This window comes from Erythrolamprus reginae, chromosome 6 (genome assembly GCF_031021105.1).
Source record: "Erythrolamprus reginae isolate rEryReg1 chromosome 6, rEryReg1.hap1, whole genome shotgun sequence".
Lineage (NCBI taxonomy): Eukaryota > Metazoa > Chordata > Lepidosauria > Squamata > Dipsadidae > Erythrolamprus > Erythrolamprus reginae.
Window position 1 is genome coordinate 14,892,171 of NC_091955.1, and position 26,896 is coordinate 14,919,066.

The following is a 26,896-nucleotide window of genomic DNA, read 5'->3' on the forward strand; positions in this document are numbered from 1 at the left end:
AATTTACCCTTCATCAGAAACTAATTTACAACTTTAAAAACCTGATAAAAGTTTGCAGACTTTTATATGTTAAGCCTAAAATAAATTTTACACTTTACACTTGCATTGTCACCTTACGTTTGTCTTAATTTAATTCATTTGTAGTAAAGACTTGGTTATAAGACTTGGTTAAAATCCTGCACCTAGGTAAAAAAAAAACCCAAAACATGAATACAAATTAGGCGAAACCACACTCCCCATGAGTGACTGTGAAAGGGATCTTGGAGTCTTAGTGGATAACCAGCTAAACATGGGCCAGCAATGTGCAGCAGCGGCTAAAAAAGCCAACACAATCCTAAGCTGCATGAACAGGGGGATACACTCCAAGACCAGAGAGGTAATAATACCACTCTATAAGGCCCTGGTCAGACCGCACCTGGAGTATTGCATCCAGTTCTGGTCACCACACTTCAAAAAAGATATAGAGACTCTAGAGAGGGTGCAGAAAAGAGCAACTAAAATGATAAGGGGACTAGAGACCAGGTCATGCGAGAAAAGGTTGCTGGAACCTGGGCATGGATAGTCTAGTAAAAAGAAGGGCTAGGAGGGACATGATAGCTGTATACAGGTACTTAAGGGGTTGCCACGGAGAGGAGGCAAGGAAAGATTCAACCTGGAGATAAGAAAGAATTTCCTGACAGTGAGAGCGATCAACCAGTGGAACAGCCTGCCAGCGGAGGTTGTGGACTCCCCAACTTTGGACATTTTCAAGAGGAGATTGGACTGCCCTTTGGCTGGGGTGCTGTAGGATTTCCTGTTTAGGCAGGGGGTTGAACTTGATGACCTGTAAGGTCCCTTTCAACTATAATAATAATAATAATAATAATAATAATAATAATAATAATAATAATAATAATAATAATAATAATATTTTAAAAAAAGGAAGGCTGTCTGCAAAGGAAATAGGGAATTTGCTTAGGAAACATTAAATTAAAACAAATGGGGAAAATTATTAAATGTATCTCCTTTTGCCAAATGCAGATAAATACTCTTGTGCTTGAAGGCCAATTCTCTATATTCATAGCACTTGAACTGCTTGCTATTTAGGACGTTTTGCGGCCACAACAAATACATGAATTGAGAAATGTGTTTGAAATTTGTAATGCACAATCATAGTGTAGAATATTGGTTTAGTAGAATACTGGAGGTCTCAAAACCTAGTTTCCCAAAGACCATGGCCCTGCCTCCTGTTTCGGATTAGGAGCCTGTTAGTCTCACAGGGACCTTATCTGCCTTTCTACCCCATATCCCAGTACATGAAAGAAATAGGGCATGCATGTCTTATTCTGCCTTTCTGTTAATAAAAAGGCAAAAATGAAGAGAGAGAAGTTATTCTTTCTGTAATGCAATCTCCTGGCAATGTAGTATAGGGACCAGATGGCTACAGAATTCCACTCTTTTTGTGGGAGACAGTCCAATCTCACAACAGATTGAACACATCTAAATTTTATGATTTAAAAAAGAGAGAAAATAGAACAAACCTACCATTAAATCTACTGATCCAAAAAGTAAAGGGAACACTCAAACAACACATCCTAGATCTGAATGAAAGAAATACAGTGGTACTTACTTCTACTTATGAACTTAATTTGTTCCGTGACCAGGTTCTTAAGTAGAAAAGTTTGTAAGAAGCAATTTTTCCCATAGGAATCAATGTAAGAGAAAATAATGCATGCAATTGGGGAAACCACAGGGAGGGTGGAGGCCCTGTTTCCTCCCAGGAAATTCCTAGAGAGGCCCCACGGAGGCTTCTCCCCGCCTTTTCTGGTCCTGTTTCCTCCCAGGAGACTCCTAGAGAGGCCCCACGGAGGCATATCCCTGCCCTTTCCGGTTACAGTTTCGGAGGCTTGGGTTTGTAAGTGGAAAATTGTTCTTGAGAAGAGGGAAAAAAATCTTGAACACCCGGTTCTTATCTAGAGGCGTTCTTAGGTAGAGGTACCACTGTATTCTCACTGAATACCTTGTTCTGTACAAAGTTGAATGTGCACAACAGCATGTGAAATTGATTGTCAATCAGTGTTGCTTCCTAAGTGGACAGTTTGATTTCACAGAAGTTTGATTTATTTGGATATATTGTGTTGTTTAAGTGTTTAAGTTAAAATATATCACGGCTCTGGCAGGGAAAGAAAATTTTCCATCCTGCTGTGCATGGCTTTGCCTCCATAACGTTTAAAAGAAAAGTAATTTAATAAATTTAAATAATGAAATCTAAATATCTTTAGGTTTGTATCTCAGTCCTCCAAAGAAGCGTACGTGATTTCTTTGTACATCAGTAATCCACTTCTGATTGGTGGGAAGAAATTTGATCTACGCTTGTATGTATTAGTATCTACCTACCGTCCTTTGAGGTGCTATATGTAAGTTTGATTTTTTGTTCGACTTGCTGCCTGGGGGTGGAGGTGGATGGGGAATTGTAGAATTGTACGGTTGAAAAGTAGGCCATCAAGAAAGAAAGAATCCAGCCTTTCAGGATGGATGTTTGTTTAGCTTATGCTTAAACATGCTAATAAAGAGATCCATCACCTTTCACCTGATCAACTGTTGCTGTAGTTCAGAAGTTTTCCCACCTGCCCCTAAGCTGCAGTTTAATGTTTCCAAATGTAAAATAATGCACTTGGGGAAAAGGAATCCTCAATCTGAGTATTGTATTGGCAGTTCTGTGTTAGCAAAAACTTCAGAAGAGAAGGATTTAGGGGTAGTGATTTCTGACAGTCTCAAAATGGGTGAACAGTGCAGTCAGGCGGTAGGGAAAGCAAGTAGGATGCTTGGCTGCATAGCTAGAGGTATAACAAGCAGGAAGAGGGAGATTATGATCCCGCTATATAGAATGCTGGTGAGACCACATTTGGAATACTGTGTTCAGTTCTGGAGACCTCACCTACAAAAAGATATTGACAAAATTGAACGGGTCCAAAGACGGGCTACAAGAATGGTGGAAGGTCTTAAGCATAAAACGTATCAGGAAAGACTTCATGAACTCAATCTGTATAGTCTGGAGGACAGAAGGAAAAGGGGGGACATGATTGAAACATTTAAATATATTAGAGGGTTAAATAAGGTCCAGGAGGGAAGTGTTTTTAATAGGAAAGTGAACACAAGAACAAGGGGACACAATCTGAAGTTAGTTGGGGGAAAGATCAAAAGCAACATGAGAAAATATTATTTTACTGAAAGAGTAGTAGATCCTTGGAACAAACTTCCAGCAGATGTGGTAGATAAATCCACAGTAACTGAATTTAAACATGCCTGGGATAAACATATATCCATCCTAAGATAAAATACAGAAAATAGTATAAGGGCAGACTAGATGGACCATGAGGTCTTTTTCTGCCGTCAGACTTCTATGTTTCTATGTTAAGCTTCAACTGTAACTTGTTTTCCTATATTGTAATTAAAGTCTGATGCTGCAAGTTCAACACTCTGGAGCAATGGAGAATCTCGGCAGCATTCTTTCCCCTATTTGCAGAGTTCTATCTTATCCCCTTTAATTCAATTCAATTCAATTTATTAGATTTGTATGCCGCCCCTCTCCGAAGACTCGGGGCGGCTCACAACAATAATAAAAACAATATTATAGTAGAACAAATCTAATATTTAAAAAGCATATAAAACCCTATCATATTTTAAAAAGCCAAACAACACATTCATACCAAACATAAAACAAAATATAAAAAAGCCTGGGGGAAAGGTGTCTCAACTCCCCCATGCCTGGCGGTATAAGTGAGACTTGAGTAGTTTACGAAAGACAGGGAGGGTGGGGTAGTTCTAATCTCCGGGGGGAGTTGATTCCAGAGGGCCGGGACCGCCACAGAGAAGGCTCTTCCCCTGGGGCCCGCCAAACGACATTGTTTAGTCGACAGGACCCGGAGAAGGCCAACTCTGTGGGACCTTATTGGTTGCTGGGATTTTGTGCGGTAGCAGGCGGTTCTGGAGGTACTCTGGTCCAATGCCATGTAGGGCTTTAAAGGTCATAACCAACTCTTTGAATTGTGACCGGAAACTGATCGGCAGCCAATGCAGACTGCGGAGTGTTGGCGTAACATGGCCATACCTAGGGAAGCCCATGATTGCTCTCGCAGCTGCATTCTGCACGATCTGAGGTTTCCGAACACTCTTCAAAGGTAGCCCCACCGTAAATATTTTCCCCGCCCTCTTTTTGACTCATGCAGTATACAGGTCCTCAATGGAAGGCAGGTTGGCAGCAATAGTTTTTTCCCCAGTTCTGATTATCCTCTGAAGTCTGTGTCGGTCCTGTTGGGTTGCAGAACCAAACCAGACAGTTTAGAGTTGCAGATGACAGACACAATGATACTGAGGATTTTTGACAGAGCCAGTGAGGTGCTTGGATAAGTGTTAGGATCATATGTTTATTCGGGGGATGGAGGCTGCTGAAAGTGGAGTTGTGTGGTGGGGCAAATCAAAGGCTTTTAATTTCCAATGTTCTTTCCTATGTTCTTTTTCTATTTAAATTCTAACAAATCCCACCAGATTTCCATTTTATGTGTTGCACCATATATGGCTCACTATTTATTGAATTGGAATTGGACTCTAAAATAATAACATCTGTCAGGCAATTAATAAATGAAAGCGACAATAGGAAACAATAGAGCAAGAATTAAAATAGTAACAAGGCATTCAGAAAGTGATCAAAGATTGGACAGGAAAAAAGTATAGAAAATCAGTTTTTATTTATTTTATTTATTTATTGGATTTGTATGCCGCCCCTCTCCGCAGACTCGGGGCGGCTAACAACAGTGGTAAAACAACCTGAACAATCCAATTAATAAAAACAACTTAAAAACCCTTATTATAAAAAACCAAACATACACACAAACATACCATGCATAACTTGTAATAGCCTAGGGGGAAAGGATAACTTAACTCCCCCATGCCTGGCGACAAAGGTGGGTCTTAAGTAATTTGCAAAAGACAAGGAGGGTGGGGGCCGTTCTAATCTCTGGGGGGAGTTGGTTCCAGAGGGCCAGAGTTACATGAAGTTAAACAGGTTACAAAATTGTATTAAATACAATAAAAAAGAAAGATCATAGTAACGGCGGTCAATAAGCTATATCTTTAAGAATATTAAAATTATAAGAAAATATATTTTCTTTATATTTAAGGTATAAACTTGGGTTTTGCCGATTTTGCACAGTAAAATATACTCCAAGTACAAGCGAATTGGATAACATGTTTGTCCATCTTACAAATGTTGCCATTCAGAAACACGGGGTAAGATCCTTTTATAATGAAAATCTAAATTATTTGGTATTAATTAAAACGTGTAACAAAAATGAAGTTGCTCACTTATTAGATTTATTGTTTATTAGATTTGTATGCCGCCCTTATTCAGACTCTCATCCCTTGTGTATGCAATTCACAATGAGTCACAGAAAATATTTAAAAACATCAGAACTACTAGACAGCATTTCACTAAGGCTGCTGTCAGCAGCGAAATCTTGAGGCACTGGAGACAAATTCTTTGTGTGCTCAATCACACTTGGCCGGCAAAAAATATTCTACTCTGTTCTACATTTATTTATTTGTAATAATTGATATGCAGCTGCCTCCTGGGATTCTAGAGCACACACAAGAATACAAAAACCATAAAGCGATATTCTAGAATATAAAGGATTAAATCTATCATATGAATCCTAAACTACAAAATGCATCATCCCTTAGATTAGATTAGATTAGATTAGATTTATTGGATTTATATGCTGCCCCTCTCCGTAGACTCAGGGCGGCTCACAACAATGACAAAAACAATACATAGTGACAAATCTAATATTTACCAATCTAATTACAGTTTTAAGTTAAAAAGTTCATAAAAGCAACCCCAATATATATAAAAAACAAGCACACAATCAATCAAACAAACACCAAAACAACATGGGCAAGGGGGAGATGTTTCAATTCCTCCATGCCTGACGACAGAGGTGGGTTTTAAGGAGTTTACGAAAGGCAAGGAGGGTGGGGGCAATCCTAATCTCAGGGTGGAGCTGGTTCCAGAGGGTAGGAGCCACCACAGAGAAGGCTCTTCCCCTGGGTCCTGCCAGACGACATTGTTTAGTCGACGGGACCCGAAGAAGGCCAACTCTGTGGGATCGAACCGGTCGCTGGGATTCGTGCAGCAGAAGGCGGTCCCGAAGATATTCTGGTCCGGTGCCATGAAGAGCTTTATAGGTCATAACCAACACTTTGAATTGTGACCGGAAACTGATCGGCAACCAATGCAGACTGCGGAGTGTTGGAGTAATATGGGCATACTTAGAGAAGCCCATAATTGCTCTCGCAGCTGCATTCTGCACGATCTGAAGTTTCCGAACACTTTTCAAAGGTAGCCCCATGTAGAGAGCGTTACAGTAGTTGAGCCTCGAGGTGATGAGGGCATGAGCCGCCCCGAGTCTTCGGAGAGGGGCGGCATACAAATCTAAGTAATAAATAAATAAATAAATAAATGAGTGACTGTGAGCAATGACTCCCGGTCCAACTAGGGCCGCAACTGGCGCACCAGGCGAACCTGGGCAAACGCCCCCCTCGCCACAGCTGAAAGGTGTTTCCCTAATGTGAGTTGTGGATCGAGGAGGACGCCCAAGTTGCGGACCCTCTCTGAGGGGGTCAATACTTCCCCCCCCCAGGGTAATGGATGGACAGATGGAGTTGTCCTTGGGAGGTAGAACCCACAGCTGCTTCCAACTGCAGCCTGAAGACTCATAGAAAACAGACTTCTAAATACCAAAATTATTATCACGAAGATGAAACAGTTTTGTATTCTCATGACTATTTGATTATTGGTTAGTCCTTTGTCTCTTTGTTTGTTTATTTACTGCATTTATATGCCGCTCACTCCAAAATGGAGTCCAAGCCGCTATTTATTTGAAATATATTCTATTTTAGTTTTTTTATTGTACATTTGAACTAACAATTCATTTCCCAACTATAAGGCTTTATTTCTGAAAGAAGTAGCCAATAAACAGTTGACATAGACCTTTCTCTCCTACGACATAAAAATCTAACCCATCTAGATTAAAATCATCTTTTAATTATTCTGTTTATTAGATTAGATTAGATTTATTGGATTTATATGCCGCCCCTTTCCGTAGCCTCGGGGCGGCTCACAACAATGGTAAACAATACATAGTAACAAATCTAATATTTAGCAATCTAAATTACAGTTTTAAGTTAAAAATCCAAAAGAACCCCAATATATAAAAAACAAGCACACAGTCAAATCATACACAGAAACTACATGGGCAAGGGGGAAATGTTTCAATTCCCCCATGCCTGACGGCAGAGGTGGGTTTTAAGGAGTTTCCGAAAGGCAAGGAGGCTGGGGGCAATCCTAATCTCTGGGGGGAGCTGGTTCCAGAGGGTCGGAGCCACCACAGAGAAGGCTCTTCCCCTGGGTCCCGCCAGATGACATTGTTTAGTCGACGGGACCCGGAGAAGGCCAATTCTGTGGGACCTAACCGGTTGCTGGGATTCGTGCGGCAGAAGGCGGTCCCGGAGATATTCTGGCCCGATGCCATTAAGGGCTTTATAGGTCATAACCAACACTTTGAATTGTGACTGAAACTGATCGGCAGCCAATGCAGACTGCGGAGTGTTGGAGTAACGGGCATATTTAGAGAAGCATTAGGCATGGAATTTCTTGATTCTGTGCTTAAATCAATATTAAAAGGCTTTAGGATGTATCCTGGCAGTCTACATAAAGTCTATACTTTTTGGTTGATGGTTTTTGTGCACAATCCAAATTATCCGATTAATGAAGATACTTAGTTCTGAAAAGTCTTCTGAAACTAAAAATGATAATTTGATGTTACCTTTGTAGGATGATTACAACCACATCCATGGTGGCAAATGGACAGTCAGTAATTTGCGTTTGTATCTAGAAAGCACTCGTGGGAAAGATGTCACAAACAAGCTGTTTGATGAAATACATTGGATAATTGTACAATCATTGAAAGCAGTTGCGGTGAGTAGAAAAACAAGTTTATGATGCAGGAAAGTAATACAAAATACCATTCAGTTTCTTTCCAACAGTTACTTATACAAAGTACAAGGTTTTTAAAGTAATTTATTGAACAGATTTGCACAAACACTTAAAATTCTTCAAAGTACTGTCCTTGGGCCTCTACACATTTTTTCCAGTGCCTCTGCCATGACTGGTACGCTCCCTGGAAGGCGTCTTCGGGGACCTCTTGTAAGGTCTTCGTCACGGCTGATTGGATCTCTTCTATGAACGAAAAATGGGTTCCTTTTAGGGCTGAGAACAAAAAGAGGTCTGCTGGGGCGACGTCAGGACTATGGGGGGCCCAGCGTTGGCACCTGGTGTTTGCCCAGGAACTCGTGGACTTGTAGCGCGTTGTGGCAAGGCGTGTTTTTTGTCCGTATAAGAGATCCAATCAGCCGTGACGAAGACCTTGTGAGAGGTCCTTAAAGACGCCTTCCAGGGCGCGTACCAGTCATGGCAGAGTCGCTGGAAAAAATGTGTAGAGGCCCAAGGACAGTACTTTGAAGAATGTTAAGTGTTTGTGCAAATCTGTTCAATAAATTACTTTAAAAAATAATTGCATTACTTTGGAATGCACCCTGTATATTTGTTATTGAAACTTGAAGAAGTATTATAGTAAATGTTTAACATATTTTTTATTCCTTATGTTTTGTATCCGCTATTTTACATTTTCGGCCATTCTGGCATGTAGAATGTCAAACATGAGAGGAGCTGTGTGTTATAATAGCACAATATACTTAAAAACAGTAAAAAAAGATCCCTAAATATTTCCTCCTCCCCCTTTACTTGTACTCGTCTCTGACTTTAAAAAAAGAATGTAAAATTCATAGACTAGATGGTGGAGATATTGTGTACATTTATATATGTACAATATACGCAGATAAATACACATAGGAAAATATTTTTATGGTATGCATTCTGCTGATCTTTATAAACAAAAATAAAATCTAGAAAAATATGACATTTAGCAACCTTACAAAAGGATGTACAGCTACAAATACAATTTCTAAGAAAAATGGCTCAAGGTGAATGATTTGTTGAATCTTAAATCATCTTATCAGATTGTGGGAGGAAGCTACCAATATCTTCATTAGGAGTGACAAGTATATTAGCCTTCAAAATGAATGTTACATAAATCTTGATAGCCTTCCTGAGAACATTTAAATAAGGAAAAGGTAATCCAGAGTATTCTGCTAAGAGCAAAAAAGGAAGAATTTCCTGACTGCAAAAATATTAAGCAGTAGAACAGTCTGCTCTCTGGAATTGTAGGCCTTAATTTTATTTATTTATTCACAAATAAATTGTGAATCTCTTTTTTGTCTTCATATTATTCCTTTTTATATTTAAGGATTTGTATTGTTACCTATAGTATGATCGATAAACTTGCATAACTTCTTTGTAAATATTCAGATTATATCTGAAATGTTTTGTATACAGTGATACCTTGTTTTACAAACTTAATTGGTTCCGGGATGAGGTTCTTAAGGTGAAAAGTTTGTAAGACAAAACAATGTTTTCCATAGGAATCAATGGAAAAGCGATTAATGCGTGCAAGCCCAAAATTCACCTCTTTTGCCAGCCGAAGCGCCCGTTTATTGCGCTGCTGGGATTCCCCTGAGGCTCCCCTCCATGGGAAACCCCACCTCCAGATTTCCGTTGCCAGTGAAGCACCCGTTTTTGCGCTGTTGGGATTCCCCTGAGGCTCCCCTCCATGGGAAACCACACCTCCGGACTTCTGTTGCCAGTGAAGCGCCTGTTTTTGCGCTGCTGGGATTCCCCTGAGGCTCCCCTCTATGGGAAACCCCGCCTCCAGACTTCCGTTGCCAGTGAAGCGCCTGTTTTTGCGCTGCTGGGATTCCCCTGCAGCAGCACAAAAATACGGAAGTCCAGAGGTGGGGTTTCCCATAGAGGGGAGCCTCAGGGGAATCATAGCAGCACAAAAACGGGCGCTTTGCTGGCAACGGAAGTCCGGAGGTGGGGCATCCCAGCAGTGGCGGTGGGTTTGTAAGGTGAAAATAGTTTGTAAGAAGAGGCAAAAAAATCTTAAACCCCAGGTTTGTATCTCGAAAAGTTTGTATGACGAGGCGTTTGTAAGACGAGGTATCACTGTACATTATTTAAATCAGGGTTCCTCAAACCTGGCAACTTTAAGACTTGTGGACTTCAACTCCCAGAATTCTGGAAGTTGAAGTCCACAAGTCTTAAAGTTGCCAGGTTTGAGGACCCCTGATTTAAATAGTCTTCACTACACTACAAAGATGGTCTGATCACATATCCCTCTTCTCATGTTTACTTTCATCCTTCATTTACTTACAGCCTGTGATGAACAATGATAAACATTGCTTTGAATGCTACGGATATGACATCATTATTGATGACAAGCTTAAGCCATGGCTTATTGAGGTAAATAAACCTACATTGTCTTTTATGTACACTAAGAGCACATGCACCAAGACAAATTCCTTGTGTGTCCAATCACACTTGGCCAATAAAGAATTCTATTCTATTCTATTCTATTCTAAGCGTTGTTTTTCAGAATTGTAAAAAAGGAATGGTTTTTTTAATTGTTAAAAGACAGTTTTGAAAGGCATAGAAAGCAAAATCAAAACAAACGCCAAAACAAAATCTGTAAAGGAAATCCCAAAACTCTTGTACTTATTTGAGAAACATAAATAATAAAAAATAATTTCCCAAGCTATTTCTACTCTTGCAATTTAATGTTTTTTTATTTTATTTTATTTATTTATTTTGTCCAATACACAATGAGGGTTTTAGTGGGTATATATATATATATATATATATATATATATATATATATATATATATATATATATATATACACACACACACACACATAGTAAAATACATGATGAAGGTTATAGAGGAGATACTCATAGTAAAATATATCTATGAAAGAATAGAAAAGAAGATATAGTAATAGAACATATCAAAGAAAGAATAGAAGAAGAGATATAGGAATAGAAGAAAGGCATAGGAGATATAGGAAAGCAATAGGACAGGGGAGAGAAGGCACCCTAGCGCACTTGTACTAGCCCCTTACTGACCTCTTAGGAATCTGGAGAGGTCAACCGTGGATAATCTAAGGGTAAAGTGTTGGGGGTTTGGGGGTGACACTACGGAGTCCGGTAATGAGTTCCACGCTTCGACAACTCAGTTACTGAAGTCATATTTTTTACAGTCAAGTTTGGAGCGGTTAATATTAAGTTTAAATCTGTTGTGTGCTCTTGTGTTTTCTAAGTATTTCTTGTAATTGGCCTTATTGAATCTACAAAAGGTGTTAAATCACTGAATTATTCGTGAATTCTGCACAGTTAGAATCCAAAGATTAGAAGAGGCTATTTATTCCAAATTCCAAGTTCAGTGTAGAATTCTAAACTACTGTATACTTAATAGGAAAAGAGGCATATTAATGCATGGTAACAAAAAATCAGGCGCCTGGTAGTACTTTCCAACCAACAGGTTTTATTAGACAGTAGATGATTTGGTAAGCTGTAGATCTGTTGATCAGAGAAAAAAAAGTGCCACCAGATTATTCCTTATTTTATCCAAGACATAAATTTTGGTGTGAGTTTGTTTCATAAGCTGATATTTATTTACCAAATGGTGACCAGGAATCATCTGTTTTCTCTTTCCTGCATTCTCCATAGGTTAATGCTTCTCCTTCTCTTACTTCCAGTACTGCAAATGACCGTATACTCAAGTACAATCTGATAAATGACACGCTTAATATTGCTGTGCCCAATGGAGAAATTCCTGATTGCAAATGGAATAAACCGCCCCCCAAAGAAGCTCTTGGGAATTATGAAATTTTGTAAGTGTTTAAGAATAGAGATACAAATGGACTGGCTTAGAGTTCTGTTGGGCCAAGATCTTACTTTCTAAATGTTTCTCAGTGAATCCACATTAATTGCAGAGGTGGGTTGCTACTGGTTCGGTGAACTGGTGGCGGCACTAGCAGGCTCCGCCCACCTACCGGGACATCATTAAAAATGCTTTACGCATGCACAGAAGTGTTGCACCCATGCAAAGTACCAGCACACTCCCATGTATTCCCATTCCCGAACCAGTAGCAAAGGTAAGTTGAATGCACTACTGATTAATTAAAATTACTGAAGAAAAGTATAATTAATGATCTCTTAACCATTACTGCCTATCTATTAGAATGCATACTGAATCCATTTTGTTGGGAGGAAAAATAGTTACCACGTTCACCAAAACTAAGGCTTCTCTTCGGATAAGGGCGGCATACAAGTCTAATAAATAATAATAATAATTTTAAAGAAAGGAAATAATTTTGCTTGGATGCGTTTGCGTGTATTTGAATGCACAGCTAGTCCTCCACTTATGGCAACACCCCAAATTTTGATGCTAGGCAAGATGATGGTTAAATGAGTAGTGTCTCATTTTACAACCCTTTCCCAGTTGTTAAGGAATCACTGCAGTTGTTAAGTGAATTTGGCTTCCTTCATTGACTTTGCTTTTTGGAAGCCAGCTGGGAAGATTACAAATGGTGATCTCATTCATTCATTCATCAAATTTATAGGCCACCCTTTTCCTAGTGGATTCAGAGTGGCTTATAATAATGAAAACAATTACAAAGTTAAAATACCCCAATACATAGAATAAAAACAAATTTTAAAAACCCAATATAGACGTCAGACAGGCATCACTCATTCATGTTGTTGGCCACATGATCCCAGCAGAGGTCAACTGTCATAAATATATGTCAGTTGCCAATCACCCCAATGTTGATCACATGACCATGGTGATGCTGCAATGATTGTAGATATGAAAAATGGTCATAAGTCACTTTTTTTCAGTGCAGTTGTAACTTCGAATGGTCACTAAACAAATGGTTGCAAGTTGAGGTCTCCCTATATTCATAAAGAGTTGTGGGCCTGTATAAAGATTATCACTTAATTTTGGTATTGATAATATATTTAGGTACACCCACATAACTCTTATGTTCTGTGAGCTGCTTTCTGGATGCAATATAAGGTGTTGGTTATCACCTATAAAGCCCTACATGCCATCAGGCCAAGCTATTTACGGGGCCATCTTCTGCCATGTATCTCCCAGCGATCGACTAGAACACACAGGGTCGGCCTTCTCCAGGTCCCGTCGACCAAACAACTTTGGTTGGGGGGGGGCACATGGAAGGGCCTTTTCTGTGGTGGCTCCGGCTCTATGGAATCAACTACCCCTGTTGAAATTCCAGCTCAAGAAAAAAAAATCCAACCCTTTTGATCCAAATCGGCCACTGATATTTATTTCTCTTCCCTTAGATATGATGAAGAGATGGCACAAAGTGAAATGTCAGATCGTGATTTGCGAAGTCGCTCTGGACAGTCTGTTGGATTTAAGGGAAACCGAGCCCGAGATCCTGGAAAAACAGCAATCCTGACTTGGAAGTAGTTCAATAAATTGAGATTTTTGGGGGGAGGGGGGGGAATTCTGGGTAGATACATTTTATTTTATATTATTTATTTTATTTATTTAATACTAGTCCAGAGAAATGAATATTGCTCAAAAATGAGAGGATAAGAGGCAAGATTATTATGCTGCATATTATAGTAGAAAATGCAATGAATTAATGCAAACAAAATAGCATTTTAATAAAACAACTCATGTCCAAGTCAAACTACTTACTTTAAAGTAATATTTATCTATCTATCTATCTATCTATCTATCTATCTATCTATCTATCTATCTATCTATCTATCTATCTATCTATCTTTCTATCTAACTTTCTATCTATCTTTCTATCTATCTATCTATCTATCTATCTATCTATCTATCTATCTATCTATCTATCTATCTATCTATCTATCTATCTACCTAATCTATTTAATCTATTTAATCTATCTTATCTATCTATCTATCTATCTATCTATCTATCTATCTATCTATCTATCTATCTATCTTTCTATCTAACTTTCTATCTATCTTTCTATCTAACTATCTATCTATCTATCTATCTATCTATCTATCTATCTATCTATCTATCTATCTATCTAATCTATTTAATCTATCTTATCTATCTATCTATCTATCTATCTATCTATCTATCTATCTATCTATCTATCTATCTATCTATTAGATTTGTATGTCGCCCCTTTCCGTAACTGCTATCCCAAGCACTGCCACAGAAATATGCATTCCAAGATTAGTATTTTGTTTTTTTCTGAATTGTTCTAGAATTCCAAAGCAAACTGTTCAAAGCCCAAGCATTTATTGCAAACTAATATCAATATATTAGAAATTCTGTTTCTTTATAAGGCATGCTGCTGGTCTCTTCAAAATGAAATATAAATTAAAAAAAAATACTGGCTAAAGACTGGCTAAAATTTTAAAAGTAATTCTTCAGTGGCTAATCTGGCAGGTATACTAAAATGCTGACATGTTGCAGTAGATTTGACAAATAAATATTGTACCTCTTAAAACATGGATTTTATCCACACTATTATTTTTACTTAGAAGTACAGTAGTACCTCTAGATACAAGCTGCTCCACATGCGAGTATTTCAAGTTACGAGCTGCGACGCAAGCAAAATTTCTGTTCGACACCCGAGCTCAAATTCGGGATACGAGCTGAGTGTCCACTAGGTGGCGCAAGAATTCCATTTTTTCCAGTTATCTCCGCACGAAAAGCCAAATCTAAATTCATTTGTTCAAGATACGAGATGATCGACATACGAGGTCGGCTCTGGCACGAATTAAACTCATATGTCGAGGTACCACTGTATCTTACTTGCCTCTTACGAACTGTTCTCTCACTGGAATCCAATCTGAAGAAATAGAGGAGATCTTTGCTAATCAGTTAGCTGAAGTGTGCAGAAAACACACCACGGTAGTAATGGGGGAACTTTAAAATTACTCTGACCTTAATTCTGCAGGGAATGTGAGATCAAACAAATTCCTGACATGAATGAAGGCACTGAACTATCAGAACCGTAGAAAAAACAATTGCTGCCAACCTGCTTTCCATTGAGAACCTGTATACAGTGGTCCCTCGATCATCGCGAGGGTTCCGTTCCAGGACCCCACGCGACGATCGATTTTTCACGAAGTAGCGGTGCGGAAGTAAAAACACCATCTGCGCATGCGCAGATGGTGTTTTTACTTCCACCGCAGCAGCGAGGAGCCGAAGATTGGGGTTTCCCCGCCGCCTCGCTGCTGCCGCTTGTCCGCGCGCGCGCCGCCCGGCCTTCGCCCGCCCACCCCGTTGCTCTTATTGCTTCCCAGCTGGGAAGCGGCCCCCGCACGCGCGCCGCCCGGCCTTCCCCCGCCCACCCCGTTGCTCTTATTGCTTCCCAGCTGGGAAGCGGCCCCCGCGCGCGCGCCGCCCGGCCTTCCCCCGCCCACCCCGTTGCTCTTATTGCTTCCCAGCTGGGGAAACTCCACCATCTACGCATGCGTGGCCATAGAAAAAAAGGGCACGCATGCGCAGATGGTGTTGTTTACTTCCGGGTTGAAAACTCGCGATATAGCCCTTTCGCGATGCTCGAGGACGCGAAACTCGAGGGATCACTGTACTGCACGAGTCAAAAAGAGGGCAGTGAAAATATTTACTGACCCCTCGCATCCTGGACATAAACTGTTTCAACTCCTACCCTCAAAACGTTGCTACAGAGGCCTGCACACCAAGACAACTAGACACAAGGACAGTTTCTTCCCAAATGCCATCACTCTGCTAAACAAATAATTCCCTCAACACCTTCAAACTATTTACTAAGTCTGCACTACTATTACTACTATTTTTTTCTCATCGTTCCTATCACCCATTTCCTCCAACTTGCAACTGTATGACTATAACGTGTTGCTTGTATCCTTAAGATTTTTTTATTAGTAGTTTCCTCATTGCTTATTTGACCCCTATGACAATCATTAAGTGTTGCACCTCATGATTTTTTAAAAAAATGCTTCTTTTTCTTTTGCGTACACTGAGAGCATATGAACCAAAGACAAATCCCTTGTGTGTGCAATCACAATTGGCCAATAAAGAATTGTATTCTATATACTGTACATGTTGCAGCATCTAATCTGGGTCACTCACCAGGACCCAAAATTTAGTCTTCCAAGCTTTAGAACTTGTGCTGGAAGCCATCATCATGGAATTTGAATTCCCTGAGGATGGGCTGACCCAGACTGGATCCTGCAAATTCCTGACACGGTTGACAATTTTGTTATACAAAAAATAGAGGAGGGAACAAGAGGGACAGTTATACTGGACTTATTGATAGGGATGAAATGGTTGAGGGAGAAATTACAGGAACTTTGGGGAAAAGGGACTATGTCACACTTGAATTCACCATAATACAACCATAGACTACCGTGTTTCCCCCAAAATAAGGCACTGTCTTATATTAATTTTTGCTCCAAAGGTTGTGCTACGTCTTATTTTCGGGGGGTGCCTTATATTTCTCAAATAAGACAAATTCACAGGCAGAAAAGCTGACACCCCCAAAGAAAGTGTACCGTACGGTACACTGATTACGGTACGGTACCTGTCAGTATGGCACCCACACACACAAACGACGGCACTTATATGGTGCAACAGTATACTCCCGCTATTGCAGCTTCCGGCCACCAGAGGAACTACAGTCTACGCACTGTAGTGGAGACTGTAATGGCGGTGAGACTGCAGCAGACTGTCTGCTGTACTGGACAGTACAAAGCGATGGAAGGGGCCAGCAGGGGACGCCACATTATTACCGTACTGCTATGAACAGCTTTGAATGGTACCGTATGTTTTTCCACCGTACCGTATGTAAACTTGACTACGCCTTATTTTCAGGGGGTGCCTTATATTAGGAAATTCTGCAAAACCTCTGACATGCCTTACTTTCGGGGTACGTCTTATTTTCGGGGAAACAGGGTAGTCAGACTAGTGTTTTAGACTTTAAGAGAGCTGACTTTAAACAAATAGCTATTGAACAAGAGATTATGGATGTTCTTTAATGGTCCCCATGTACAGTGTGTTTCAGTAGTCCACTCTGGGTAACCAAATATTGCGTGACTGTTAATAAAATTTAGGAAAGTGCAATTGGTTAGAGATTATCTGTACCATACCAGCTTTTTTTTCTTGCTTTCTGGATGGGAGTGCCTCCTGAAATGTAAGGCTGGGCAGAATGATTCATTTTATCCAGAAATGTGCTCACCTGGCTTTTCTGGAGCTTTCTGGAATGGCTTTGATGTTCCAAACATTGAGATGTTAGAGCCTACAGGCCTTAAAGTGTGGCACCTGTTCATACCAATTGTTTAGCCACAAGATGAGACTGGCTTACATTGGCCTTCTTTCCGTATTTTTCTTTTCATTTTCTCAGATTCTAGCCCTGAAATTTATTTATTGTATTGGTTTATTTTGTCAAAACATGAACAAGATAGCAGGTATTGATATATACATAAACAAGGTACAGGTAAATTTGGACAACAGGACAGTATTCAATTCAATTCAATTCAATTTATTAGATTTGTATGCCGCCCCTCTCCGAAGACTCGGGGCGGCTCACAACAACGATAAAAACAATATTACAATGGCACAAATCTAATATTAAAAATAACTAAAAACCCTATCATAATTAAAACCAAACAGCACATACATACCAAACATAAATAATAATGAGCCTGGGGGAAGATGTCTCAAATCGCCCATGCCTGGCGGTATAGGTGGGTCTTAAGTAGTTTACGAAAGGCAAGGAGGGTGGGGGCAGTTCTAATCTCCGGGGGGAGTTGATTCCAGAGGGACGGGGCCGCCACAGAGAAGGCTCTTCCCCTGGAGCCCGCCAGACGACATTGTTTAGTCGACGGGACCCGGAGAAGGCCAACTCTGTGGGATCTTATCGGCCGCTGGAATTCGTGCGGTAGCAGGCGGTTCCGGAGGTACTCTGGTCCAATGCCATGTAAGACAGGAATGGTGGGAACAATGGTGCGCTTATGGATGCCGCTTACAGACCTCTTAGGAATGGGGTGAGGTCGAGTGTAGACAGTCTAAGGTTAAAGTTTTTGGGGTTGGGGAAATTCCTGAACGCCTCTTATCTAATCAGGACTGGTCCTACTTAACTCCTGAGCCTCAGTAAAGTCTGCTGCTCCCAGCAGCTGAGGTTTGAATCTATGTATTGTTGGGGCTGTTGGTTCGAGCTCTGAGCTTGGCAATTTGGTTGCAAACATTTTGCCATCATTCGAGGAGACGTTGTCAATGTGCTTTGCATTGTGTTCGTCTGTCAAAACACAAGTCTTTAAATACCTTTTTGTGTGATGCAATTGACTATGAATGTTGTTTGTTCGGATACTTCTGAGTCATGGTCTGATTTCAGACTATTTGATTGCCCGGCTGTTGTTATTGAGACTAGCCTGATTTCTTCTGAGCTGATTTACAATAGAATAGAATTCTTCATTGGCCAAGTGTGGTTTGACACACTAGGAATTTGTCTTTGATGCATATGCTTTCAGTGAACATAAAAGAAAAAGATAAATTTGTCAAGAATCATGAGGTACAACACTCAAAACGTTGCAACACAGTACTGCACACCAAGACAACTAGACACAAGGACAGTTTCTTCCCAAATGCCATCACTCTGCTAAACAAATAACTCCCTCAACACTGTCAAACTATTTACTAAGTCTGCACTACTATTACTACTAGTTTTTTTCATCATTCCTATCACCCATTTCCTCCCATGTTGACTGTATGACTGTAACTTGTTGCTTATATCCTAAGATTTTTATTAATATTGCTTCTTCATTGCTTATTTGACCCCTATGACAATCATTAAGTGTAGTACCACATGATTCTTAACAAATGTATATTTTATTTTATGTACACTGAGAGCATATGCACCAAGACAAATTCCTTGTGTGTCCAATAACACTTGGCCAATAAAATTCTATTCTATTCTATTAATGATTGTCATAGAGGTCAAATAAGCAATGAGGAAACAATAAATATTAATAAAAATCTTAAGAATACAAGCAGCAAGTTACGGTCATACAACCAGAAGTGGGAGGAAATGGGTGACAGGAATGATGAGAAAAAACTAGTAGGAATAGTAGTGCAGACTTAGTAAATACACTGCTAAAAAAAAAATAAAGGGAACACTTAAACAACCCAATATAACTCCAAGTAAATCAAACTACTGTGAAATCAAACTGTCCACTTAGGAAGCAACACTGATTGACAATCAATTCCGCATGCTGTTGTGCACATTCAACTTTGTACAGAACAAAGTATTCAATGAGAATATTTCATTTATTCACATCTAGGATGTGTTATTTGAGTGTTCCCTTTATTTTTTTGAGCAGTATAGTTTGACAATGTTGAGGATGATATAATAGAATAGAATAGAATACTTTATTGGCCAAGTATGATTGGACACACAAGGAATTTGTCTTTGGGGCATATGCTCTCAGTCTACATAAAAGAAAAGATACATTTTATTATTTATTAATTATAGGCCGCTCTTCTCCTTGCAAACTCAGGGCAGCTTAAAGAGAAAATATAAGCAAAGATAAAAAATAATACATTACAGTAAAAACATTAAAAGGATATGAACAAATCCCAATATAAAAATCAATCGTCCCCCCATTCAAACATTTGTCAAGAATCATGAGGTAATAATGATTTATCACTATTGGCTATCCTCCCTACCTGAATGGAAGTTAAGGGTGGAGGAGAATAAAAAAACTCAAGTCACAACCATACTGGATGCTGCTGCTTCAACATCTGGGATCCCAAAGTTGCACGATCTCTTGGGGAGAAGAAAAAGACCTAGAAACAACATCCCCTATCAGTTGGAACCATAATCACGACTCTCATTGGCTAAACAGAGAAGATGGGTTCGTTTAAAAGCTTAGAAGAAGGATCCAATAGAAGAAAATCATAGATCAGGGGTCTCCAAACCTGGCGACTTTAAGCCGGGCGGACTTCAACTCCCAGAATTCCCTAGCCAGTTTTGCTGGCTGGGGAATTCTGGGAGTTGAAGTCCGCCCGGCTTAAAAGTCACCAAGGTTGGAGACCCCTGGTATAGATCAAGGTCAGTGTATGGAATCCTTGGTCCTGCTTGCAGGCTTTTGGTTACCTAGCCGGGTAACCAAAGTTTGCTTGCAGGCTTTTGGTTACCTAGCCGGGTAACCAAACGCGTGTAACCAGTCAATCACCCAGTTCAGACAGCACCCAGAACCTTTATTAGAAGGATTCCCATCCGACCAAGTTGAAAGCAGTCAGCCCGAGTTCCAGATTCGACGCACGCATGCGCCTTAGTTTTCTCCTCCTTTGAAGCCGATTGGTGGCGAGGAAAAACGACGGGATTGGTCCCCTCGTTTAAAAAAAAAAAACCAACCAAGGAAGCGGCTGAAGCGGGGCGGATGCGGATATCCTGCAGGGATTTTTCTTCTTTGCGTCTATCCAATCAGGAGGGGGCGCTTCTCGAAGCAGCCAATGAAAAGCCGGAAGGGAACGGCGGAGGCCGTGAAAGGAGTTCTTTTGCCTTCTCCGGCTGGCTGGGGCGGCGGGAGGGGTGTGTGTGGGGATCGGAGTTGCTTCGGCCATTCGAGCTGCCCCGGGGAAGCCGCCGTGGAGGCGAAGCGCTGAGGCGGACCCTCCCCTTTCGCCGCTCGGAGCCGGCGGACCAAGTTCCAGATCCTGGAGGATCCCAGTGAAGTAAGCGGGGGAAAAAGCGAGATCGGGTTCCTTGTTGATAGTTTTCCCCATTCAGCCTGTAGGGAAGATGGGTAGTGGGATGGATCCCAAGAGATCTGGGAGGGTGGAGACAGCCCGGTCACCCGAAAGGGATGAAAGTGGAACCCTTCCCACTCTCGATCCTCCTGTGATCACCTTGTGGTCTCCTCCCCCCCTTCTCCAGTGAAGGAGTTACTTACTGCCCTCCGAGTAAAGTCGAAGGAAGAAGTCGATTGGTTCAAGGTCATCGGCCAATGAGCCTCGCCCAAGGCTGGGGAGGGCGGATCGAGGATCCAGCTCGCCTCGGCGGACGGAATCCCGAAGCCGGGAGGAGTGGGAGTGGTGGGTGACCCCCATCCAGTGATGGGCTGCTGTTACCACGGGGAGGGGGCGCAGTGAGGGTAGTAAGTTCATGCAATATTTATTGAATACTTAATAGTTTTTTTATTGTCTTTCCTTCTCTAGTATCTTAGTATGATCCTTAATTACTTTTAAAATAGGAAATAATGAAATAGAATAGAATTCTTTCTGGCCAAATGTGATTGGACACACAAGGAATTTGCCTTGGTGCATAGGCTCTCAGTGTACATAAAAGAAAATATAGATTTATCAAGAATCATGTGGTACAACACTTAATGATTGTCATAGCATGAATAATAATGTCATAGTATAGTCATAGTATAAATAGTATGTTTTTACCCATAAACGCTTTAATTGTTTTCATCGTTATCTAGAACTGAACTTTTATAGCAATGAAAGAAAATTGAGCTACTTGTCTAATCTGTTATCATTACTGAACCTTATGGGTTCAGTACAAAACCTTAAAATGTTACTGTGCTCCTCAACAAATTAATGCTGTCTATCATTTGTCCTTTCTGTGGTTATTCAAATAATGTGACTTAATCCTGAAAAGAAGTGTCCAAGCACATGACCTTTAAGCCACCCCGTGACATAAATGTGAAGTCACTCCTACTTGGTCACATGACTAGCAAGCCACTCCTATCCGGTCACGTGACCATCAAGCCACACCCACACGATAAGCCACGGCCACAGTGTGGTAGTAAAATTTTTTGCAGCCCTTCACTGCTCCCATCCCTCCGTTTGTGGGACGGGTTGAGGTTGTGTGTAGGGCTGCACCTTCAGCCGTGTAAAATTGCCTGGATGACTTTGTGTCAAGACTCGTTTCTCACAGAGGGGTTTAAAAGCGACATAGAAGTCAAATTAATTAAATTAAATTTAAAATGAGAGAGAAAACTCCTTCAGTGCTCAGGAGAAGATCTGGTGGTAATAAAGGAATGAAAATGAGAAACCTTAAACCCCAGGAGTCTTCTGGCATCAGAGACAAATGGAAAAGTCTCCGTAAAAATTAATGAGAACATAATAATAAAGATGGGCAGCACAGATTGTCCTCAACTAGTCCTCAAGTACAGAGTCCTTCGGGAGTGGGCGACATACAAATTCAATTAATAAATAAACAAACTTACAGCAGTTCATTTAGTGGACCCTTCAATGTTATAACAGCACTGGAAAAAAACCTGACACATGACCATTTTTCACACTTATGACCGTTTGCAGCATTCCCCCATGATCATGTGATTTACATTTGGATTCCTGACAACTGACCTGACAGCTCACATTTATGACCATTTCAATGTCCCGGGATCATATGATCCCCTTTAGCAATCTTCCCACAAGCAAAATCAGTGGGGAAACCTGATTCATTTAACAAAAATGTGTTACTAATTTAAGAATCACCTAACAAATGTGGCAGGCAAAGTCATAATACAGGGCAAAACTGACTTAACAAATTTCTCACTTAGCAACATAAATTTTGGGCTCAATTATGATCATAAATTGAGGACCCCCTGTAATCTAGCTTGGTTAGAAAGAATTACAAATTTGTATTCATTGATTTCATAACATTTTCCTTTTTACCTGGAATGTATTGGACAAATTCCCTACCTTTTAGTGTGAAGGTTGCTTTAAAATTGAAGCACTTGCTCACTGCTGGTTCTTTACTCTCATCTCTGGTTACCTTAACTATGGCTCATCGAATTATAAAATTACTGTACAGTATATGAGTTCCTATGACCCACCAACTGTTAGCAAACTAGAGGCTGCATGCATACAGCTTGTAGGTTAGAATATAATTCAATAGTTTGAATGTTAGAACAACATTAGAATAATGAGCTAACACTGAATCTGGATTGGCATTTAGTTAATGAATAAGTACCTTAGTTAGCCTATCTTTCACTTTGTCCTTTGTAAACCTTGTATTGGATTTGGCTTTTAATTATGAAAGCACCGTGGTAGAAACAAGGAGACTTGTGAGTTTTAGGTTTAGGCACAAAGCCACCTGGGTGTCCTTGAACCAGTCACTTTGTCTCAACCCTAGAAAATGGCAAAACTGAAGAACCTTTTCAAGAAAATTGAAGTCTTGTCCAGGCAGTCTGCAAATTGGAATGATTGAATGGGGTGAAAAAATAGTTTGTCAGCCAAAGTTGTAGATGTGGAGATAATTATAGCAGTAATTATATACAGTGATACCTCATCTTACAAACGCCTCGTCATACAAACTTTTCGAGATACAAACCCGGGGTTTAAGATTTTTTTGCCTCTTCTTACAAACTATTTTCACCTTACAAACCCAAGCCGCCGCCGCTGGGATGCCCCACCTCCGGACTTCCGTTGCCAACGAAGCACCCATTTTTGCGCTGCTGGGATTTCCCTGAGGCTCCCCTCCATGGGAAACCCCACCTCCGGACTTCCGTGTTTTTGTGATGCTGTAAGGGAATCCCAGCAGCGCAAAAACGGGCACTTCGCTGGCAACGGAAGTCCAGAGGTGGGGTTTCCCAGCGAAGGGAGCCTCAGTAAAATCGCAGCATTGCAAAAACACAGAGGTCCAGAGGTGGGGTTTCCTATGGAGGGGAGCCTCAGGGGAATCCCAGCAGTGCAAGAACAGGTGCTTCGGCTGGCAAAAGGATTAATGCACGCATTAATCGCTTTTCCATTGATTCCTATGGGAAACATTGTTTTGTCTTACAAACTTTTCACCTTAAGAACCTCGTCCCGGAACCAATTAAGTTTGTAAGACAAGGTATCACTGTATCTGCAATGAGGCACATTGACAATCTTAGAAGAAACAAAGATCCATTTTGGAGCTATTCCTAGATCCAAAATAAATCCTCTAGGTTTAGGATACGAAGTAATGTTTAGTCATTTGGTGGAAAAACACCCTTGTTTTTATGAGAGCCAAACCATGGAAAAGAAAAGGAAAATGTACGATATTATTCAAGGTATGGCAAATAAGGTAAAAGAATAGACATGAAGAGGAGTAAGCTATCTTGATTTTGCTGACCGTAATTGTTCGTTTTATATTAACACCGGGACTATCTGTCTCCCAATGCTTGTTAGGGTTACTAAGAATGGTTAAAGGGAATGGTATTTCTATTGAATGCTCTATAATTCATGCTCCATCTGGGCTCCACCTGGGAGATTTGACTAATGTAAAATGTGGAGACAACGTCTTGCAATGCTATCTATAGGTAGTGATATTGAGGTTTGGTTTGTTTTTTTTCCAAACTCTTGTTCAATAGCAGTTTGAAATCTTGAAAGTTCAGTGGTCTTTCATTGCTTTTTATATCTAGACCGAATTGTAGATTATAAATTCCAACATATGCTATGAAATGTTAAATGAAGGACTAAATATGAATGAATAAGCAAAGGCTTAATCCTGATAAATTGAAGAGCCTGCTTGAACAGCAGCAAATGGCTCAAATTGGAAATAGAAATATGACTGTTGTGAAATAATCAGTTATGTGGTTTTGAAATTCTCTTTAAATCCAGTTTCTGTTCTCCTCTCCCCCCCCCCCAATGATGCTTCTGCCAACAGTCAATTCTGAAGGTGAAATTGAGCACAATGATCTAATTTAAGGCATTGTTTATTTACCTGCTGCTTTATTTAAAAACGTGACAGTTGAATCTCTTCTCAATCTCCTAAAACAAAATTGATTAAATTATGTTATATTTAAGTCTGACACGTGAACCGTATACCTCCTCATACATTTTTGGAAGTATGGGTATTATTGCAAAATAACTCTCTCTCTTGCATAGAATCTTGCATGGGCTTTTGTGCTGTTTTGACTACAATTCAGTGTACCAGCTTTTTCCTAAATTACTGATGGTCAGAAGTCTGCCTTGGTTGCCCATCAATTTCCGGTCACAATTCGAAGTGTTGGTTATGACCTATAAAGCCCTTCATGGCATCGGACCAGAATATCTCCGAGACTGCCTTCTGCTGCACGAATCCCAGCGACCGATTAGGTCCCACAGAGTGGGCCTTCTCCGGGTCCCGTCAACTAAACAATGTCGTTGTTTTGCCCCTTTTCAGTGTGTGAGGCTCTACTGTGGGCTCCCCTCAGCTAGAGAAATAAATGTTGACTTTTGTGTAAAAGCTGTCTAATCAGAAGCAAGGTAGGAAACCATAGAGGATTAAGTACGGTAATATAATAGCATTACGGTAAGGAATGCAGAAATTGAAAAGAACATATTCATATTACAAATCATGATTGCCTGGGCCTCTTGCAATAACCAGGCTTTTGTAGTTTTCTGGAAGGTCAGCTGGGTCAGAGAGAAATGGACCAGAGGGAATACCAGAGAACAGGTTGAACAATAGGTAAGGCATGCCCCTAAGCCAATGCTTCTCAAATAGTGGGGACGGGCCCCGTGGGGGATGCCAGGAGGGGTGCATGATCCCTGGGAATGTGCTTTTTTTTTTTTGCTACAGGGAGTAGAGGTTTTTTGCACCGAACAATAGCACACACCACAGAGCAGGAGATATGAAATGCATAGAACAAACCTTAAGAGACACCATGGAAAAATATTTAACAGGGATGAAAAGAAAGGAGGAGAGAGACGGAGATAATGAGACAAACGTAAGTCTCCCAAAAGCTAAGATGAGGAAATATGATGAAGTGTATGTGGCACTTGGCTTTACTATGACTCCGGTGGGAGGCGAGGAAAGACCAGTAGGTTTACTGTGTCTAAAAATGTTGGCAGGGGACAGCATGAAGCCAAATAAATTAAGGTGTCACTTAAACTCATTATTTATTTATTTATTGATTTATTTGAAAGTCGGACCCGCTTTGCTCCCAGAAACCGGCTGGTAACTAATTAACAAGGTAGAGCCATCTAATAAATATATTGAAGAGCATCAGTGTAACATTTGCATGGCTTCATTGCGGACTAGATAATGCTGTATTTAAGGGCAGTCTATTTAAAGGCCATTGCATTAGTCCAAATAAGAGATGGATGGCCAAGGCATGAATTATTGAGAGGATGGTCTGCTAATCCTCCAAAAGTCACTGTTGTTGTACAAGATGAATCTGCACAAAAAAATGCTTGAACGGTTGAGCATTAAATACAAATGCTGGTGCCAAGGAAGTGTGGTTGTGGAGGTTTTTTCCCCTTCATATAAAGAGATCGATTGATTTTATACACAGTGGTCCCTCTACTTACAATTCGTTCCGGGACCAGGTTCTTAAGTAGAAAAATTTGTAAGATGCAGCAATTTTTCCCATAGGAATCAATGTAAAAGCAAATAATGTATGCATTTGGTGAAACCACAAAGAGGGTGGAGGCCCTGTTTCCTCCCAGGAGATTCCTAGAGAGGCCCCACAGAGGCTTCTCCCCGCCTTTTCCTGCCCTGTTTCCTCTCAGGAGATTTATTGTTTATTTGTTTGTTTATCTGTCTATCTATCTATCTATCTATCTATCTATCTATCTATCTATCTATCTATCTATCTATCTATCTATCTATCTATCTATTAGATAGAGACTCGGGGCAGCTCACAACAATAATAAAACAGTATACAATAAACAAATCTAATATTTAAAAAATATCTAAAAAACCCATTATTTTAAAAAACCTACAACACAAGCATATCATACATACCATACATAAACTATATAAGCCTAGGGGAGAAGTCTCAATTCCCCCATGCCTGACGGCAGAGGTGGGTTTTAAGAAGTTTGCGAAAGGCAAGGAGGGTGGGGGCAATCCTAATCTCCGGGGGGGGAGCTGGTTCCTGAGGGTCGGGGCCGCCACAGAGAAGGCTCTTCCCCTGGATCCCGACAGATGACATTGT

At 40.5% G+C, this 26,896-nt stretch overlaps 2 protein-coding genes across 9 annotated transcripts in view; both read left to right on the forward strand.

Moving 5' to 3' along the window:
- TTLL1 (TTL family tubulin polyglutamylase complex subunit L1) overlaps window positions 1–14,572 on the forward strand; it is a 30,612-nt gene extending 16,040 nt beyond the window's left edge. For 4 of the 5 annotated variants that reach the window (XM_070755312.1, XM_070755311.1, XM_070755315.1 and 1 more), the window contains 7 exons: window positions 2,262–2,396; window positions 5,160–5,268; window positions 7,871–8,014; window positions 10,370–10,456; window positions 11,722–11,885; window positions 13,360–13,485; window positions 14,354–14,572. In XM_070755312.1, the coding sequence (XP_070611413.1) occupies window positions 2,262–2,396; window positions 5,160–5,268; window positions 7,871–8,014; window positions 10,370–10,456; window positions 11,722–11,885; window positions 13,360–13,485; window positions 14,354–14,408 (820 nt within the window). In that variant the 3' untranslated portion in view covers window positions 14,409–14,572. Of the gene's footprint in view, window positions 1–2,261; window positions 2,397–5,159; window positions 5,269–7,870; window positions 8,015–10,369; window positions 10,457–11,721; window positions 11,886–13,359; window positions 13,710–14,353 lie in introns of those variants that run through there. The other variant, XM_070755313.1, reaches the window with a different exon arrangement.
- A 5,945-nt stretch (window positions 14,573–20,517) lies between these two features.
- Window positions 20,518–26,896, forward strand: part of PACSIN2 (protein kinase C and casein kinase substrate in neurons 2) — a 67,290-nt gene continuing 60,911 nt past the window's right edge. For 3 of the 4 annotated variants that reach the window (XM_070755300.1, XM_070755301.1, XM_070755303.1), the window contains exon 1: window positions 20,521–20,732. The gene's annotated coding sequence lies outside the window, so the exon portion shown is untranslated. Of the gene's footprint in view, window positions 20,733–26,896 lie in introns of all 4 variants that reach the window. The other variant, XM_070755302.1, reaches the window with a different exon arrangement.